Genomic DNA, 20,267 nt, shown 5'->3' on the forward strand with positions numbered 1-20,267 from the left:
GGAATGCTGGAGTATGTTTACAGAAGATACAGTAGAGGTGAAGGGGAACCAGTGGGGAGGGCAGATGTATGAGTTTCACTCATTGCAAGAATCTTGATAGACTCATAGGATATCTAATAACGATAATTAGTAATGCTGATTACATAAAAATGAAGCCCTGTATTAGATACTTTACAGTGCTAAGGGACTTACCTGCTGAAATATGTTAAAGCATATTAAAAACATCAGTGCTTATTAAGATTGGGTCTATGTTTGCAAGTGTTGTAACATACTAATCTAATTGGTAGAGCAACACAGTTGGTTCCCCGGTCCTAATGCACACCACATCTGTTCAAGGGGAGTTGCCATGGTTAGCATCTAGGCTTGTCCTTTTACTGAGAGCCCATATACTGTTCTTGACAGAGTGCATCTCTTGGTTTAGTTTTCTTTGATATGAGTTAAAAACTTCACATCCTGTTACATTCTGCAAAAACAAAAAGTCCAGAAGATAAGAACTAAGTGGGGATGACTGGGAGATTAATTTAAAAAGTGAAAATGCATGCTCTGGATTTAGGACATGAGACTTGTTTGCACCATTTAACAGCTCTCATGGTTTTGTTAGAACTGTGCACTGAATCTCACTGAAATCATCGGTCTGTATATACTGTTTTTAAAAAAGAAAAATTGGAATCAAGTTTTGTAAATGGTGGGAGCTTGTGGGTTTTTTTTTGCTATGATTCTCCTTCATTTCAGCTAGCATCATTAAAAATTCATAAATTAAGTTTTTAGCAGTGTATGGAAAATGTATGACAGACTATGTAATTCTTGCCATCTCTGCAATATAAGTATTCCTACATATATTGTGCCTCCAAATACCTTTCAGTAGTTAAGGAAAAAAATATGTTGAAGTGTGTACATACATATAAATGTGTAAACTATAATGTTAGAGGCAAATTAAACCACACTCCTTGTTGCATCTGCTGCTGATTCCAACTTCTGTTTAACATCAGGTGACTGTCTAAATTTATAAAACAGTGTCTGAAAGAAATAAATCACCTAATTATTGATTTGTTTAGATATCTCTGTTTTGTATGGACTGAATATGTTATTATATTTTCAGCTGCAATTCAAAACAGAAAACAGAAGAATGAAAATAAGAGATAAATTATTAACATGGAAAATAACCTTAACTGTCTTCAATGGAATTTTCTTGGTAAAAAAAAAAAAAAAAAGTTTTCTTCTTTTTTCTTTCCTTTTTATCAACATAAAATTAATTATTTAAAATAGTTTAAGTTAAAACAATAGTCCTTGTTTTCTTTTCCAGGCACTGGGTGTTATGCTTCTGACGTTTGGTCTGTGGCTTTTATGTGACAGAAACAATTTATTCAGTGTGTTATGTGAGTATAAATGGATTTTCCCTTGTTTTCTTGCAATGATCATAAGGTAAATGAAGGAAAGCAGTTACTTTTTTTTCACAAGGTGGCAGTGTTGAGTTGAAATACTTAGGTTATTTTTTCTTTTGGGTATGTTTATATGATTATCAAAAGAGGAGAAAATATAGCATATATCAGTACATCTACAATTTATTTATGATTATAAATTTATACAATTTATTTATTTAACTTGGTGAATGGCCTATAGAATAATTATTGGAATATAAACTAGGTCTATTGATATTTTTAAAAATAATTTATCAGAACACATTTGGCCCATGTTTAGCATGATTATAGGTCATTTAAGTGGGTATTTGGGTGGAATAAATATCAGTTGGCACTTGTGCTTTGTTCAAGTCACGGACAACAGCTATGCTCTTAGGGAATTGTTTTTCTCAGCTTTACTGAGGAGCACCAGTTCACCCACCCAGTAAGAAACTGCTGAGATGAGCATTTGAGATGGAAGTAATGACAACTTCCTGTTAGATTCTTTCTCTATGCAAAAATGATTATTCATAGATTCATAGATTCATAGGTACATTAGGTTGGAAAGGACCTACAAGATCATCTAGTCCACCCATCCTCCTATCACCATCCCTACCCACTGAACTGCTAAATCAAATCCCTTAGCACCTCATCTAAACGCTTCTTGAACAACGCTAGGGATGATGCCCCAACCACCTCCCTAGGCAGGCCATTCCAGTGCCTGAACACTCTCTCAGAGAAAAAGTGTTTCCTCAAATCTAATCTAAATCTTCCCCGGCGCAACTTGTGGCCATTCCCTCTCGTCCTGTCATTATTTATCAGGGAGAAGAGGCCCACGCCCTCCTCACCACAACCCCCCTTCAGGAAGTGGTAGAGTGCAATTTTGAGGCCCAAAATTGAACACAGTACTCGAGGTGTGGCCGTACCAGAGCTGAGTTCAGGGGGATGATCACCTCCCTGCTCCTGCTGGCTACACTATTTCTAATACAAGCCAGGATGCTGTTGGCCTTCTTGGCCACCTGGGCACACTGCCAGCTCATGTTGAGCCGAGCATCAACCAACACCCCCAGGTCCTTTTCCTCTCTACATTCTTCAAGCCATTCTGCCCCAAGCCTATAGCATTGCATGGGGTTATTGTGGCCAAAGTGCAGGACCCGGCACTTGGTCTTATTGAACCTCATCCCATTGACCTCAGCCCAGCTATTCAGTCCTATTAAAGGGGAATGAGGAAAGTTGTCAATCACAAAGAGGGTGGACAGCATTGAATTTGTGTTTGGAAGAACTATATTCATGTCCACATGTGATTTGCACATGCACTACTAATTTTTGATGATCAAACAATTGTTCACATTGTTTAGCTAAGTATCTTCTGTTCATATCTCATATGTTGCAATCATCTGAATTTATTAAATACATCTTTTGACTTGAAAAGAAGTAACACATTGTATTCCAGTTTCTTCAGGTGAAAACCAGCTAGTGGCATGTGTTTCTTTTATGTTACTTGGAGTTGGATCTCTTACTATTTTTACATCAGCCGTGGGATTCCTTGGAAATTTTAAGGAAATCAGATACCTAATAGTTACAGTAAGTGCAAATCAGACTCCAACTTTCTGTTAAACTATTAAAAAATGTGGGTGAAACCAGTGTGATCCTGTCTTGATGTGTTTTTAATAGCAGGCTAAGAGGAGGATCTTGTTAGATAAAGTCCTGGCTCTAATGTAATCTGAACAAAACTGAAGATTTCCATATAAATGTATCAATAAGCAGTGATGTGAGGAGTCCAGGATGCTTCTTTCTTCTTCATTCTGGCTATTACCCTTCTTATTCAGTGTTTGTTTGACAGCTTATTAAACAATGATAAAGAAATGTCTAATTTCTAGTTTTCATGAAGTTGTCTGAAAATTAGGCAGTGTGGATGAAAACTTTGTCTCAGTGCAAATGAAAAATATGAATGAACTATGTTTGTTTTCTTTTTTTGTGCATCTTTTAGTCAGAAGAGTTTCTACCTAAGTGTGAGACTTTCAGGTCTCACAGTAAGAACTGAAAGAGGAAATAATGAAACAAGAGTTTTCCTCTGTGGAGCACAGCTGCTTGCAGTCAGCTTTTATTTTGTACTTCCCTGAAAGCTGTGGCTTTCTCATTAGCCCTGAACAATGAGTTGTGCTTTGCTTGAAGCCTAATTCTTAGTCACAATGCTCTCTAATTCTAAAAGTGACTATGACATCATTTTCTTAGGGCTTCCAGGAAAAGAATATTTCTTACTTTTATTAGAAAAAAATATAAATAATAGTCACAAAGAGTTATATTGGAGGTTCTGGAATAGTATATTATATTGTTTGGCGTTCTGGCTTAACTTGGCAGGTGACTAAGCATCAAAGAGTTGTTTGCTCATTCCTCCCTTCCCAGTGGGATGGGGGAGAACATTAATGAAAAAGAAAAAGAACTCCTGCATGATGTCATATGGTGCAGAATATCCTTGCAAGTTCAAGTCAGCTGTCCTAATTCTATTCCTTCCCAGCTCCCTGGGCCCTTCACTGAGAGAGGCCTTGCCTCTGCACAACACTGCTTAGCAGCAACTATAAACATTAAACACATACAAGCATTTCTTTTCTGAAAGAGTGGTCAGGCACTGGAATGGCCTGCCTAGAGAGGTGGTTGAGGCACCATCCCTAGCGCTGTTCAAGAAGCGTCTAGATGAGGTGCTAAAGGACTTAATTTAGTAGTTGGGTAGAGATAGTGATAGGAGGATGGTTGGACTAGATGATCTTATAGGTCCTTTTCAACCTTATGAACTTATGAACTTATGAACTTATGAACAAATGTGTTATCAACGTTGTTTTTCTCCTAGAACCAAAACACAGCATCATATCTGATACTGAAGAAAACAGTTCCGTCCCAGCTGAAGCTGAGACACTTGCTTATTCAATATTATGTTTATTCATAATCTGAACTTTCTTTCAGTATGTGTGTTTTCAAGTCCTGGTGTTTTTCACCCAGATTGCCATATCAGTGCTGGTATTTCTGAAGAAAGAAGTGGTAAGTACATAAATTATTACATGGAACTGCTGTTAGTTACAAAATACTTTCTTGCAATTAATTAAAAAATGTCCAAAATAAACTGCATGATTTATCACTATTTGTTTGGACTATTTGTTTGGAGTATTCCATACATTGACCAAGCACAACGGAGAATTTGAATTGTAAAACTTCAGCGTGGTTAAAGGATTCTTAAGAGAAATTTACAATTTGTCTTCTGAATTTCAGCAAAACATACTCTTCCTGTTCAGGCATTTAGAATCAACAGTGATGCAGGGACAGCTTATTTTTATTATATTTGATTTATTATTTTGAAAGATGTCCTAAGAAGTCCCTTTTTTCCTGAACTTCAGCAGACATAGAACACAGTAGATGACAGTCTTTTTTTATAGGTAATAACAGCAGTTTACTGTGCCATTAGTAGTAGGAGTCATTCATATCATGGCACTTAAAGTATACTTTAAGTGTAAATAAAGTAAATTACCAGTTTTATTATTTGAGCCTGTATTTTATATCCAAATAGAGATCAATTACATGGTATATCCTTGCTTTTAAAAACAAGGAGTAATAATAAGAACAAATATAGTTGTTACCGCTAGTAACTATACTGCCTTAAAACTTTATTTGGTCATTTATTTATCTACAAATATCAATTTCAATAGCTTGAGCACTCCACAAACTACAGTGTGCAAGGTAATCTGTACAAAATTCATAAAGATCCTGCTTCTTCCCTATTCTGCAATTACAAAATCTGTGGTTTGAGAAAACTCCCACAACACTTGCCTCGTAAATATTATAAGGTTCTTCAAAACCTGCTGCTGCTCAGCACAGCACAAATAAATTAGTTTTACTCCATCAAAGTCAATTTCTGTCATCAAGATTTATTCAATAAACGTTCATTTATAATGACAAAGTACTCTCTGTTCCATATTGTGGCTCTATATATTGCAATATTTGAACTGTCAGGAATGATGCATTCTGGAGCTGATTATTTGTTCTAGAACAATTGGTTGAAAAACTGCAGTTAAATTTAACTTGTAATTTCACTTGATCTCAACCTTAATTAAAGTGCTGCTGAAGTATAGTAAATTATAGTAATTTGTTATTCACTGTGCAAGCTTTTAAACTTTGTTATTTGAACAGCTATAGCAACTGAAATGAGTTGGAGAAGCCTTTTTGTTGTTGTTGTTTAGTTTTGCTTTGTTTTTTAATCAAAACTTTCAGTGGGGCTAGGAGTTCTCATATGTATGTACTCCATGCTATACTCTGTGATCAGTTTGTCTTCTTCAATTACTGTTGAAGGTATATTTTAACAAGTTGTGCAAAGATCCCTGCTATAGGTTCAACATGAGCTGCTGACAACTCTAGCCCAAAGTAATACATATCCTAGTCAAAGAGTATGGTGTTTATACATGTTTGCAACACATTGGTTGGTTTTTGTTTGTTTATTGTTATTATTGAAAGGTGCTGTGCTTACTAACAAGAATAACAGGCAGGATTTTCTATTTCGGGAAAGCTAAGGAGCATCTGAACAATGTTCCCTGGGTCTTCTGACATCAGCTGAGCTAAGCAACTTCTGCCTGCCTACACTACGTTTGTACTTTGACCACTTCATTTATCTTCCCCTTCAGCTTTTAGCTTCACTGTGACTCCAGTAGCTATGGTGTGGTTTAGATCGTACTTAGCAAACGTACTTAGCAAATTTCTTGCACGTGACTCTTGTCCTAGTCTGAATATCAGTAAAAGATCAAGGACTATACGATCGATTCATGCTACTATCTATATGCGTGTACAAAGTGCTATAAACATTTATTGACAGGTCTACCATCAGTGGAACAACAGAATCGATGAAGTTATTTCTGAATATGGGAATAAGAGCCTGGCTGAGAAGGAACCTGTGTGGAATATTCTGAATGCTGTGCAACAGAATGTAAGGAAAATACAAAATGTCACAAATTAGAATTTAATTAAGAACAAAACAACTCCTTTAATAAAGGATTACCTTTTTAGGATCTGCTACTAGTATCTAGTAAGGTGCAGGTGTGTGTGTGCACGGATTCCTTAATTTACAGGGTCATGGTTGAGATTAGCTATTTGGCACACTTGTTGATCTATTTAGGAATGGATGCTGTTCCTTTTACTGAAGTTTACTGCAGCTGAAGAAAAATAGGTGTTCTCTAATATTTTCAACAGTGTGTGATATCAATAAGATGCTTGGTCTGCGTGTCTGAATGCTAACATGAACAATTGGCAAGCAGCAAGGCTATCAGGTCAAATCACAGCTCCTACTGAGAAGGCATCTGAATAAATACTGCTGTGAGCCTTTCTCAGAAATAATGCTTAAAGCCTCAAATTAATTTAATTGTTAAGCATAATCATTTTTTTGTGGTCTGGAAATATGTAATTTGTTTCCTTTTTGGAGAAGTCCTTCAGAGAATTTATATGAGATCAGTTATTTTGGAAGTTGTTACCAAACTTTCTGACTGAGCCATGAGCTTTGAGTTACAAACGCTATGACTTTACAGTTTGATAAGACTTAATATATTTATATAGATGAGTAGAGAATCCTGTAATACAAATTCCTATACAGGTGAGTTAAACAGTTCTTGACAATTGTTGAACACAATTTATGACTCCAGATAACTCACAAAGCATATATGCCAAGACTCAAGATTGTAAATGCATCTATAATGTGTATTTAAAATCTGTTCTTTGAAAATAGAGCTCATGATTTCTCTAGTGGTGACCTCTTTATGTCAGTGGTGTTGCTAGACTGTTCTCTGGATTATGTTTCAACTTAGTTGAAATTGGATGATTTTGGGCTCACAGATTTCATCAAAGCTACCTACATTAGTCAATATCCAGTAAGTAGGCATGTTTAAATCGTGACAGATATCAGAATCCTTTTCATATTTTGCTGCTGGGGTCTTAGCCAGATAAAATGATGTAAAATCTGCCAAGATGAATTTTACTTTTGCCGTAATCTTAGGTTACATGCTTTCTGCTTGTTACAATGTGTTTAGTGTCTACCATGACAAATTAATAATAATAAGTTTGAGTAGTATTGGAGAAGAACTAGAATTAACGTATTCTTGGTAAAGTGCTAAGTTTAAAGTTGGTTAAAGCTGGTGATTTGTTTCAGTTGAACTTGTATGGTTCATGAAGGTGAGTCTTTTTACAGAAAAATAACATTTTTTGCAAAGTTGTATAATTTTTCAACATTTAAAAGCAACATTCTGGACTACCTCTTGACAATTCTAAAATTAGATGTTTTTGTTTATCAATCTCTAAGACAAAATATGACAATTCCACAACAAACAAGCCAACAAAATCAACAGTGAAAGTATAGATATTTCTGAAATTTCATCCTGATCAAGAAGGAAAAATTTCTGGAATTTCCTAAATGGAAAGATCAATTCCATGAAAACACACGTTGAAACAGGGAGATGGTCTGAAGATCTCTTGCTAACAAAAAGAAGTTTTGCAAATATGACTCTAGAACTTGCAAAGGAATAATGAAAAGCTTTGCAAAATCTGTCCTTTTCTAAGTTCCTAGGTTGGAGTAAAGGAGTGTTTGTTTGTGAATTTTTTAGTATGCTTTATAAAATATGGCTGTGTTTACTGTGTTTTTGAGGGAAAAGCATTCGTGTTTGTTGAAATTCACACTGAGTGCATCCTTACTGTACTTACTGCTTACACACAATTTCTATGCTGAATTAGTCATTAGCATTACAAATTGCAGTGGTTGCAAAGGTTAAAGTTAATTGTTAAAAATACTCTGAATATTAAAGTTTTCTATTTGCAGTATTCTAGAATCATTTCAGAACCTGAAAGAATGCTCCTTCTGAAACTATAAAGAAAACGTTTTTGAGCCTCCAAATATCCAGTGCACATCCCTGTAAATCCTCTGCAGAGACTCCTCTTTTCTAAGAATGTAGGGGGAAACTATCTAATTTAATTGTCTAAATCAAATCACTGATGTTGGTTGAGTTAAAATTCCCCTGAGAGGCAGGCTTTTTAAGCATTGGAGTTACAAATTATAGCACTTTTATTTTAGATGGAATGCTGTGGAAGATACAATGTCACGCAGTGGGAAAAGAATAAAAACAAAGAAAGCAATACTCAGATCCCATGTTCATGCACAAAATCTAATCTGAAGAAATGGTTTTGTGATATCTCAAGGAATTCAACTTATAGTATGGTAAGAAATTAAAGAAATAACTTGTAAGATTTAACTTCTGCTACTAAATGGACTTTTGGAAAAGAATATTCAAAGCATGTTTTCCATCAAGTCTTGTCTTGCAAATATGAAAATATTAATAATAATCATTTGTTTGTCACTTGTCACCCTGAAGCCTTGTATTTTGCTCTTTAGGTGTCAGTCATGTAGGCAGATGCTTGAAGAAAACGAGGGTGCAAATTTCAGAGAATCATCATCACAGGGATATTTATTTATGATTTATAATGTGGTAAACATCCTGGCATTCAATGCTGTGCAAATCAGAAATGATAATGGGAAGTGTCGGTATATGAAAAGTATATAGTAACTTATAATTACTATTCCTTACTTATAGAATGACAGCAATTACTTCACTTGTTTGAGTTATTCATTTCCAAAACATCTTCTGTACAGAATAAGAGCAAGGTATTGGAATGAGAGATGTGTTGCTCAAGGCCATTTTGTGTTAGCATCTGCGTATCTTAATAGAAAGCAACCAACTCATCAGCTGATAAAAGAAAAGATACATTGTATTTTCTTCTAAAAACTATCCAGTGTTAAGAGAACTTCCTAGTGTAGATAAATAATAATTCAGTGGGTGATTGAAGACTGGAAATTGACATGATGTTGTCAAATGACATCTGGTATTCTCTCTTCTTCAGTTTGGAATTTTAATCTGTTCCTAGTCATTAAAGGATCACTTTGAAGTATAGGAAGCATTTATTTATATTTTTATTATATTTATAGCTATTTTAATCTATATAATAGCTAACCAATTCTTAAAATCAGCAATATAATAAGCATAGACTGCAATCTGAAAAATACGCAGCAGGATGCATAATGTGTGAGAATCACTGAAAACTTGAAAATATTCTTTCCTTTACTGGTGAAGTGATTAAAAATAAAATAAAATAAAAAAGTATCATTTTGATTAAGTTACAGAGTCTGGTACATTTCCATACAAAAATATCATTGAGATCAATTAGATGTGCAGTACACGTCACTATTCTATTGATTTCTGGTGAGTAAATATCCCATCTTAAAATGCAGAAAGTTGTATTGCATATATTCTAACAACATGTTGTAAATATGCAATGTGAACTAAATAGTCAGAATGATTTTTCTCAAAATATGCTCTTCTGTACTTGTTTAGGGCTGTGAAGAACATTTAGATACGTGGTTTGAAAATAATGTTTTGATCTTAAATGGAATGAGTATCAGTCTGCTAATTACACAGGTAAGAGCAGTTTTAAGTAAAAAAAAAAAAAATACAAAAACTTTTGACATTCTGCTGGGGATGAAAATCATTTTAGTGCCATTTGGTTTTGGCACGCTCTCAGAAAATTTATAGAGCTTTCCATCAATTTTCATTAGAAATAAAATCTATCCCTGTTTATCAACTGCCGTCCTTGAATTCAAGCATCATCACAGATGTTGGTGTCCAAAGTTTGTTGAAGGAAACATTTGACCTGATCTATAAGGGCAGGAAACCATTACAAAAATGTAATGGTTCCTGTCTTGTTCCGCATTTTGTTAATGCAAAAACCCTCTCCCCATTTATCTATGAGAAAATCTAGGGGGGTAAAAGAATAGTGACAGTGACACCTTGAAGGCTCTATACTATCAAGCAGGCAGAAGGAAGTTTTGGTAGTATCTAAATCATGGAACTGAAAATGGGATTAGTTTATTCTTACTAAAAGAATTAAAAATTATACCTACTTCATCTATTCTGTATGTAGTACTATCCCTCAAAAGTAGATAGTAAAAACACTATGGACTACATAGCCCTCATTAGCACAGGACATGAATATCTCATTATTTCAGTGTACTGTAACTTACGGCACTTTCTTGTCAGGTAGGGAAGAACTTAATGCTGATTCTAAAGGACAACACCAAGATTCACAGGGCATTGAAACTCTTAAGTTATTGTCACTTGAAATAGATTCCTTTACAGTGTGGACCTAAGTGACTTGCTTGAGGTCACGGAGCAAGTCTGTGCTTGAGCAGCTTGTGTCTTCAGGAAGATTTCCCAATCATTCTCCTTTATGTCCTCTTACATTGTCATTCATATATCAGAAGTCAGATTGACTCAGTCATGAGCAAATATCAATGCTTTCTGTGCTGTTTTTAGCTTATCCTTTCTCCTTTCTCAGGTATTTGTGATCACATTAACCGTGAAGTTATGTATGAACATCAGAAAGAATAATATTTGGCCAAATGAATGATGAATTCCTCTGGGCGTTGCTGTTGTGCAAGAAGTTTTGTTCCATTCTTGTGACAGTAAAAAAAATATAAATACATTAAAATGTAGTAGAAATTATTTCCACTAAGATTTCCCATTGCACTGTATGTCCTGTAATCACCAGAATATTAACATTTGGGCTTTAATGTGTTTGGTTTTTGATCATAGTTACAGATACAGCAGTATGCTGCAAAACTGTGTGTTTTAAAGTGTTAAGTACTACACCTTTTACTATATGGTTAATATAGTTAATATTTAAATAGTTAATATGCTATATGGTTCCATAAAGACTGTGTATTTGTTTTCTGAATCTCCAGAAGTTTGTTCAGTGTTATAAGTACTACTGTATAATATACAGCATTTCAAAACAGAAAGAAAATATTATCAGATTTAGTCAACAAACATATTAAGTCCTGCTGATACTCCTTTTAAGCCCTTATTGTTTTTTTCTAACCTTTTTAACTCTATTTTGACCTTGGCTCCTTAGCAATTTAATCTCTGAAAACTTTACTGATCCTTGTAAGTTCTTCTCCAACAAGTGTTGTAGTAAGCATCTTCTTGTTGAATGGCTCTTAAAATGAATTTAATCAAATGACTTCAGTTGTTTAGGTGGAGTAAGCTTGAAACTCTGAAACTTACTTAACTTTACAGCAGCGACGTGACATGGAATATCTTCAGAAAAACTAATGGAAGCACTGTATTGCAAATGTAGGTAGAATCATGGTTAACTATTGTTCACCAAAACTTCCATTTTTAGTAATCCATTTTATAGATTTGGTAAGTTTTATTAAATTTGTCTAAAAAAAAATATCTGTGCCAAGTGTGTGCTATAGAACAAATTCCTTATTTAGAGAACTTAAGAGAGTAAATTGAAAGAAGTAAAGCAAATTTGGAACAGTATCTGAATTCCAAACCTGTATCTTTTTTTTTCTTACCACAAGCAAAGATGTAATGACAGTTTCTTAGTCTGTCATTCCACTCTGATTTGTTTGCTTAAGAACGGCAGCAGCCTGTTTCCTTAGAGCCTGTGATGTATTGAGAGATTTTAATGATATTACTGGTGTAATTCAGTCAGAGAGCAAACGGTGATCCTGCCTCCACACCTTCTGGTTACTCAGGTACATTGCATGCACCTGAGCTCCCCTGGGGTGGCCCTCCCTTCCCATCAGGTGCTCAATGTCATCAGGCCATGACTTAGCATTTCTACTGCATATGGTCATTATTAACCATAATCTCATGTGATCTCGTAGTGTGTTTCCACCATAGGCTACAATCCAGATTCTGTAGCTGTTGTCCTAATTTAAATATTAAGCATGAATAGAAGCAGCTCCTATTGACCTCAGTGACAACTTGGCATGCCCAAGTGAGAGGAGAATGTGTTTTAGTATTTAAGAAAATACAAGCAATACATATCAAGACTTCTCATAAACATTCACCATAAAATGCTGCTGAAGTCAAGCATATAGGTAAATAGATAATAGACATATGTATGAAAATTATAGAAAAGACTGGCCAGACTGCCATACACACTGCTGGTGATAACAGAAATAATTATAGAAACATCATTCTTAATACATCATTTACTAAAAAGTGTTGGAAAGAACAGAAAATAAAATCTATAGTTTAAAAAGGGTTTTATAAATTTTTTTGAGATAAAAGAGAATGGAGACATTTGTTTAATCTGCTAATATGTGCAGTGCTGATAGGTAGACACTAGAGGACACAGAGTGAAAGTATTATACAAGACAGAAAAGTAAACACCAGATTCATAGAAAGCCATGATGTACATACCTTATATGTATGCCATATTAAGTCAGAAGATTTGAGCCACATAACACTACACTTGGAGAGAAAAGGGTGTTCAGAGGCAATGGGCTTCAAAGGTTTGTGCCACAGCAAACTCGCTGCAGCCATCAGCGTATTAAAGTTCAGAAAGGTAATGAGTGAGTGCTGTTCAGCTAATTTAGAAGTTGTACGATCAAAATTAGGAGATGTCCCTAGAGAAATGTATCATCCGGGGGTGCAGAGGGAAATAATAACTGCACAAATTCCAAATACAATTGAGTAAAGAAAGGGATTAGACAGAAGAAAAGGATTAACCACAGACTGTGGTTACAGTCTTTCATGTGGCTTAAAAGCACCCTGCTGCTAAAGAGACTGTCCCTGTTGTCTTTGTGTTCTGCCTGAGCTTTGGCACTTATACACACACAGCTTTGTTGGAAACTAATTCAAAGCCTTCCCTGGTCTAAAAATAATCCTTGTCCAAAAAAACAAACAAACAAAAAAAAAACAGCAGCAGACCAGTAGAGAGCAGTCCTTAGATCATTATTGGTGCAGTATTGTCAATTTAGTTATTGGCTGATGCGAGTCAAAAATGAAATAGATCGATATTTCAGGCCTTCAAATTTTAGTTCTGCCCATCCGTACATAAAGTTGTCTGTATGTAAAACTGAGTCTGCCTCTTACTTTCTGTGTCCACCCCGCTGCATTGTGTGCCTGAATGAACAAAGTTTCAGCCTCAGTGACAGGTTCAGCACAGTCTGCTTTCACTCACAGCACCTCGTGACCTCAGGACTAGGATGCTGTCTTGAGATCTGTGGGCTCTGCCTCTGGAAGAGAACAAAACTGAAAACTTGTTTTTTCCAACCTGGATGATGGATGCTTCACTATAGTGTTAGAAGACTATACAGTACATGGGACTGGAATCACTGCCAGTCACTATCAAATTTAGTCACAGTGTTAGTCATAGTCATAGACAAAAGGTAACTAATTTTTCTGGAATTCTCTGAGGGTCTTAGAGAGACTTTGATTGATGCTATTGCTTGGTTTAAACTTGAATTTTTATAGAAGCAGAGTTACAAGCTAGATGCCCAGTATCAATGAAGCAGGTGCATTGAAATCGTGTAATTGAAATCAGGCTCCCTAAATATTTCTGGAAAAGATAAAAAGGCATGAATGATGTCCTTACATGGCTAGACAGACCTAGAAAAACAGTGGTGTGAATGCCAATTGGTTAATTTGTGTTCAAACTGTGGAAGAAATAAAAATTATAGTTATCTTATTTCCACTTACTGCCCAGCTCCCAAGGGAACAGAATATGCAGTTCTCACAGGACAACTCTAATTTCTGTTTGGTACTTATCCAAAGCTAATTTAAGCCAGTGTCAGTTCCTCAGTGAATGTCGTGTCTCTGTTTTGAATGGGAAAATTCTGTAGCCCTGTAGATAAAGTTACTCCAGTACAAAAGTTATAGAGAGCATGTCCAGATATTTTAAATACCAAATTGGTTTAGGGTATGGCCTCCAAGGCTTTGAAAATACAAGCTCAAAAGAGCAAGACCGATAAAAAATTTCGCTGAGAAGAAAATCTTGTAAACCACTTTATTGTAGAAGAATGCTAGATGACAGAATGCTTTTATCCATTAACAAACAAGTAAAAAAGGAACACCTTGCATGAAAAGGAATTTTAAGAAGGTGACAGTAGCTGTTTTTTGAACAGTCAGTACCCAAGATCCTCTTTTCCACACTTAACAAATATTTAGAAGTCCAGAAAGGATATAATAAATGTAAGTTTTGGAATTTAACTCTTATGAGAATAAAGTGATCACAATGATCTGTATATTTAATAATTAAAAAAAAAATCCCAGCTAGATTACCATCCTTATTTTTCTTTTGGAAACAATGCATGTTCATTTTTTTTTACTCCAATCCAAATTATTTTTCTCTTAACATATATACTTTTGTATCATCTTTATAATTTTTTTAAGATGAAGAATCAGTGTTTTATTCCTGATCAATTGTATAAAGCATTCCAACACTGGAAAAATCAATCCAATAAATTACTGGAACCTGGGACTCATAAAGAGTCTTTTAAAATTCTTCTATCTATAAATAAAAAAACCCCACATTTTTTCATGTGCACTGAGTTTCAAAATCTTAAACTACTGGAAAATGGCTGTACAATTAGCTTATGGTGTTTTCTTTTATATAAACACATTTTACACATTGGCTTTAGTTTGATTGAAGCTTTTCACAGTCTTAGAGCATTGCTTATTCTTACGGTTTGTCAAACATGAGGTATTTATTTCTTTAAGTTCTAGATTATAATGTAAGAATTAAAGGTTTGCTTGTACTCATCAGAAAAGAAAAGTTTACAGCAAGATATAAAGGCTTAAAAAAAGACCAAGTGTGGGAGGGAGGCACAGACTGTATTTTAAAACAAAAAAAAGCTTGTGAAGATTGATCAAATCACATATTCTGTGAGCACTGGATTTGGCTGGAGTTGGTAATACTGCATCTCTCAGAGTCTGCTCTAGCTGCAGCTATTTTGAATTTGAATTAGTAAGGGTTCTCAACTGCTAAACATTCCCTTATCTAGATATTTTACAAGCACTACACAACTCACTATTACAGTGTTCAAAAGGACACATATTGACACATATTGAACTGTAAGTTCAAATTCAGTGAATGAAATTTAAAACTGCAAGAGAGATCATTTATAATACTTGACTCTTTGCCTGTAAAAACTATAGTAGGATTACAATACAGAACATGTATTTCTACCTAAATTCAGTTCCAGTCCTTTGCATCAGTTATCTTGAAGTTTGGGACTTAAAAGTTCCTCTCAGGGGAAGGACAGAAGGCATGTGATGACTTTGGAGGAAGAGACTTTTAATTAGACACTTACAAAGACCATGGGAAGAGCAGGGTTCATAAGGCAATTCCTACTTCTCTCCAATGTATTGGACATAGGATAAAGAATGTTATCATGTTTGAGATGCCTGGATGGTACAATCTCTCCAGTGTATAAAATAAATGCAGATGTTAACTGGATTTTGAGATCTGTACCTGTAATTTCACAGTGCAGGGGAAGCTGGAGGTTTACTATCAGACCTAATTTAATACAGAATGCAAATGCCAACCTAAAGTGTTAAAGTCTAGTACAGCATATGATTCTTAGATGCTATATTACTTGCGAACACCATGGATTGACTGAGTGTATGATCTTGAACATCATTCTAGTTTGAATGTGCATAGCGGCATATATATTTTTGAAGTGTTGTGTAGAAACTAATTGTTTTTCTTGAAAGACCACTGCAGTTTGGCTATTCATTTTTCATTTAATAACCATGGTTTTATGAAACAAAATACTGCTGCAGAATGTAAATGAAGTGTTTTCCAGTGCTTCTTGAGACTGATTCAAGATTCAGTGCCAAAATATTGGGTGAATGTGGCAGCTACACATTTCTCTACTTTCATCTCAAGTATTCCAAGGCTAGTTCGTATGCTGATATCACATCCATCAGGCTCTTATTTAGAGGTATATATAAGTTAACTCAGTTAATCAATTACTAGCCACTTGATGAAGATTTTAGATTTTTTTTTGCCTCATTTTGAGTGTTTAATATGCTGATGAGGATTAGATACAGTTTAAGATTCCTGTGAAACTGTTGATTCCTTAGCTAATTCACACACAGATTTCCATCATTTATGGAGGAAGGAATGGATTAAAGTAATAACCCTGCTTTCATGATGGAGAGTAAAAGCAAGAAGCAGCACACTTGATCTTGCATGTATTTTGCTGCTTGTAATCAGAGCCCCAGTTCAATCTTGTCTCGTACTTAGGAATTCTGGCCATTTATTTTCTGTATCATGTTTTACTTATGTTTCTAATCGGGGGTATGTTTATGTAACAATCCTTTCCTTGAGTATTCTGTTCTGTCATTTTTTTTTTTTTACTACAGTAGAAACCTGAAGACTGAAACTTTTCAAACTTTTCTGTGGCAAACCTGGTTAAGAATATACAACAGATGCAAAAAGTATGGGAAAGGAATGATGGGCACTCAGACAAGATGTTATCTGCAGAACTCTTCAGGTACCTTTATAGCCATGTGCGTGCAAACAGACATCTACAGCATGGCTGTGCAATCAGCTCTCATTTTTAAAAGAAATGCAGCTGAAATTTTGGACAGAGTCACTGGTCTGCTTTTTCCAAAGTGCTGTGTCATGTCATTGCTAAAGATCACAGTGATTCTTGATTTAAGCACCGGCTCACATCCCTCAGGATGTCATTTTTTTTCCACACAGATTTATTGTTTTGAAAAGGTAATAAATATAAATGGAAAATCTAAGAGTAAATCTGTTTAATAATCTGTTGGCAAGACTGTACAAACACAAAGGGAAAGTAGTACCCTAAAACATTTCTGCATGTATATTCAGTCTTTTCAATTTCTTCCCCTCAAAGACATAGTTATTTTAAGCTCATTGTGAATATAACTTTCAAATAATGTTGTAATTGTCTCTTTTGCTTTGCATGCATTGCATGGTGTTGTGTCTAGCTGCAAAAGTCAAAGAGAAATTCTTCAAGAAAAAGGGCAGTTCACATGGGCTAGACTCCACCAGGGTCTGTGAAGTTCTTCAAAATGAATGATAGTGTGATCAAGAATAGAGCCTGAATCATTGATGCTTTACCCGTCTTTTCTGGAGAAGAGAGGAGCATGTGAAGAATGGAAGGTATGCATTTTCTTTGCTGTCATCATATCAATAGATAAATATTTTTTTATACGTCAAAATGTGTTGAGAACTGCTTTATACCTTATTTTGTATACGATATATCATGTAATAACATTGAATGTGTTATCTATAGATAAGCCGTTGTGAAGATGATTAGAAACATAACCAGAAAGGATAACTTCAAGCTAAAAACAATTACTTGAGACCATTCTTACTTACTTACTCTTTCAATTTAAAGCTATTTCCCCCCATTCTGTTGCTACCTGCCCTTATAAAAAGTCCTTCCCCAGCATTCCTGTAGGCCCCCTTCAAGTACTGGAAGGCTACTATAAGGTCTCCCCAGTGCCATGATCTCAGCATAACCATCACACTGGTAGTTACTTTTCTATTCTACTCGTTTCACAAAGAAAATGTGGCTGCAGCTCAACTCTGCCAGTTAGGAGTCAGAAATCACTAACATTTCTCATTACCACCTACTAATCTAATTCAAACTGGAAGAAGAGCAAGAGCTCCAAGTGTAACTTGGAGACATACAAACTGTTATGAACTGTAATCCTATTGAAATTTTACTGTTAGGACATTATTAATTCGACAGCCTCAAATTTAAGTCTTGCACAGCTAATGAAAGGATATAAATCTTTGCATACTCTTTCCCTCCCTTACTCACTTAGGTGTGCAATATCAGGACAAATATTTCCCAAATTCAAGGTGCTTTAGTATTTGAACTATCTAACTAACTAACTGCTCAGCAGTTTTATGTTCTTTACTATATTGCTAGTTGTGTTTTGTTTGTTTATTTGCTTACTTGCTTGTTTACTTTTAAATTCTAGAATTTAAGAAATGCAGGCATCGATTTTTAATTTTTACACCTCATAATAGTCTTCTGGTCTCTTGACATTTAAATGCAGTTAAGCATGCTATTTCGTAGAGTAACTGTATTTATGTAGCCCCAGAAGTTTTACTTCCTGCAAAATGAAAGGATACGGTTACGATTTCTGTATGGAATAATGATTTGAAATGTGAGAAAAGTCAGCAGTCAGCAGCTGACCCAGCAGGGTGGTTTTTTGATTTGTGGTGGAGGGTCAGCTCAGTGAAGTACTCAGTAGTCGTTTACTAAGACCAGCCCTGTAGACAAATTGTAAATAGTTACGATAAGTTTCCTTGAACTCCTTGCTGACTACAACCTCCTGTTCAGAAAGTGTAAATGATTTCTGTACGATCACATGCAGACACTCAGGCCATTGTTCCAAGTTATGCAAGAGTCTCTGCAGCTAGCAATAATCACAAACAGGTTTGAACAGAAGTTGAAGAAGTAAAAGAGATTTAGTCCATCACTACTAAGAAGTTACTCCCCAACTTGCATCTTAATGGCATCGAAAGGAATTAAAACCTACATCTAATGATTTTGAATCTATGCTTAATCCACTTGGCCATGATTGTAGATCAGTACTGTACATGAGAGGGTGTGTTTGTAACATCAGAGAAAATTGCCTATGACACAAAAATAAGGTGGTAGGTTATTTAATGGTATTAATGAAAAGTTTTTATGTGGTTTCTAATGAGTTTTAACCTGTTGAAATAACATCGTATAATAGTTTAACATGTCTTGTAACTGTCTTCAACAATTATAAACAAGCCTTAGGGGCAGCTGACAAACAGCAGCTCCCAACAAATTTCTTGCATCAGCAGCTATAGAAATAAATTCAAATCCTAGGATGAGGAGGTCAGCTCCACTGGAACTGTTAAATTTTCAGATACTTCTGGATATCTACTGAAAATTTTTAAATCCTGAGAATTCTGGGATGCTAAACTGCATTTTGTCCAGTGAATTAAAGAGATTCTAAAATAAAACCCAGATTTATTTTTTTTAAACATGTTTGAAATCAAATATGCAAAGACATAGCTTTCCTTTAGATTCTCTGGTCCTGGACCCAGGCCTTTCCTCATGAAAGGGGTCTGGGGAGATGGCTGGAAAGGTATCCAGTGCACTCTTCTTCTCCACCTTTCAGCTGTTGTCTTCATTTAGTTAATGCTGAAAGACAGGTTCATAGATTCATAGGTACATTAGGTTGGAAAGGACCCACAAGATCATCTAGTCCAACCATCCTCCTATCACCATCCCTACCCACTGAACTACTAAATCAAATCCCTTAGCACCTCATCTAAACGCTTCTTGAACAGCGCTAGGGATGGTGCCTCAACCACCTCCCTAGGCAGGCCATTCCAGTGCCTGACCACTCTTTCACAGACTCAACTGTCACCTCTGAAAATCTTACAGCATGGTGAAGGTGAAGAAAAGTGATTTACTATGTAGCCCAAGTGAGCCAGCTAGGAAAGGCTCATTAGAGTCAACCTATCAAACTACTGGCTCTAGGCAACAGGAGCACAGAATAATAATTTACAAGAATGGAAGTCTACTACAAAATAATTGGGGTTTTTTTGCTTATCAGTTTTTTCTTGTACTATTTGATAGCCTTTATATGTTTTTGTTTATACAACAGTGACAACAAAGCTAAGTTGTCATGTAAGTGTCCTTTCTCTGTATCTCTGTATCATTTTAAACAATTATTGTCAGCAGAAATGTGGAGGGCCTTCTTAGCCAAAATCTCGCATTTCATCTAGAGTTCTTAATGTAGATCTGGGACATTGTTTTTCTTTGTCCACCAGAGGTCAACAACAAAATTACTTATTTTTTGATAGTTAAATCTGAAAAATTATGCTTGCTTTAAAATAGGAAAAGTAACATCATAAATAACTGAGAGGGGAATCACAACCCATTCAAGTGCAGGTAGAGTTCTGCTTTTGGTGTCAGTAAGGCCTCACACTTAGAATGGAATTGAAGTAAAAATTCAGAAATTATAC

At 35.3% G+C, this 20,267-nt stretch overlaps 1 protein-coding gene across 1 annotated transcript; it reads left to right on the forward strand.

Annotated features, from left to right (window-relative positions):
* Positions 1-13: 13 nt before the first annotated feature.
* Positions 14-10,882, forward strand: TSPAN19 (tetraspanin 19). The gene is made up of 9 exons (XM_065741344.1): positions 14-37; positions 1,100-1,192; positions 1,304-1,376; positions 2,851-2,981; positions 4,359-4,433; positions 6,253-6,363; positions 8,491-8,634; positions 9,806-9,889; positions 10,806-10,882. Exons 1-9 carry the CDS (start codon positions 14-16, stop codon positions 10,875-10,877), a joined length of 807 nt encoding a protein of 268 aa, XP_065597416.1. The 3' UTR covers positions 10,878-10,882.
* Positions 10,883-20,267: the final 9,385 nt, after the last annotated feature.

The sequence above is a fragment of the Cyrtonyx montezumae genome, unplaced genomic scaffold (genome assembly GCF_038088225.1).
Source record: "Cyrtonyx montezumae isolate F1298 unplaced genomic scaffold, pur_monq_1.0 scaffold_3, whole genome shotgun sequence".
Classification (NCBI taxonomy): Eukaryota; Metazoa; Chordata; class Aves; order Galliformes; family Odontophoridae; genus Cyrtonyx; species Cyrtonyx montezumae.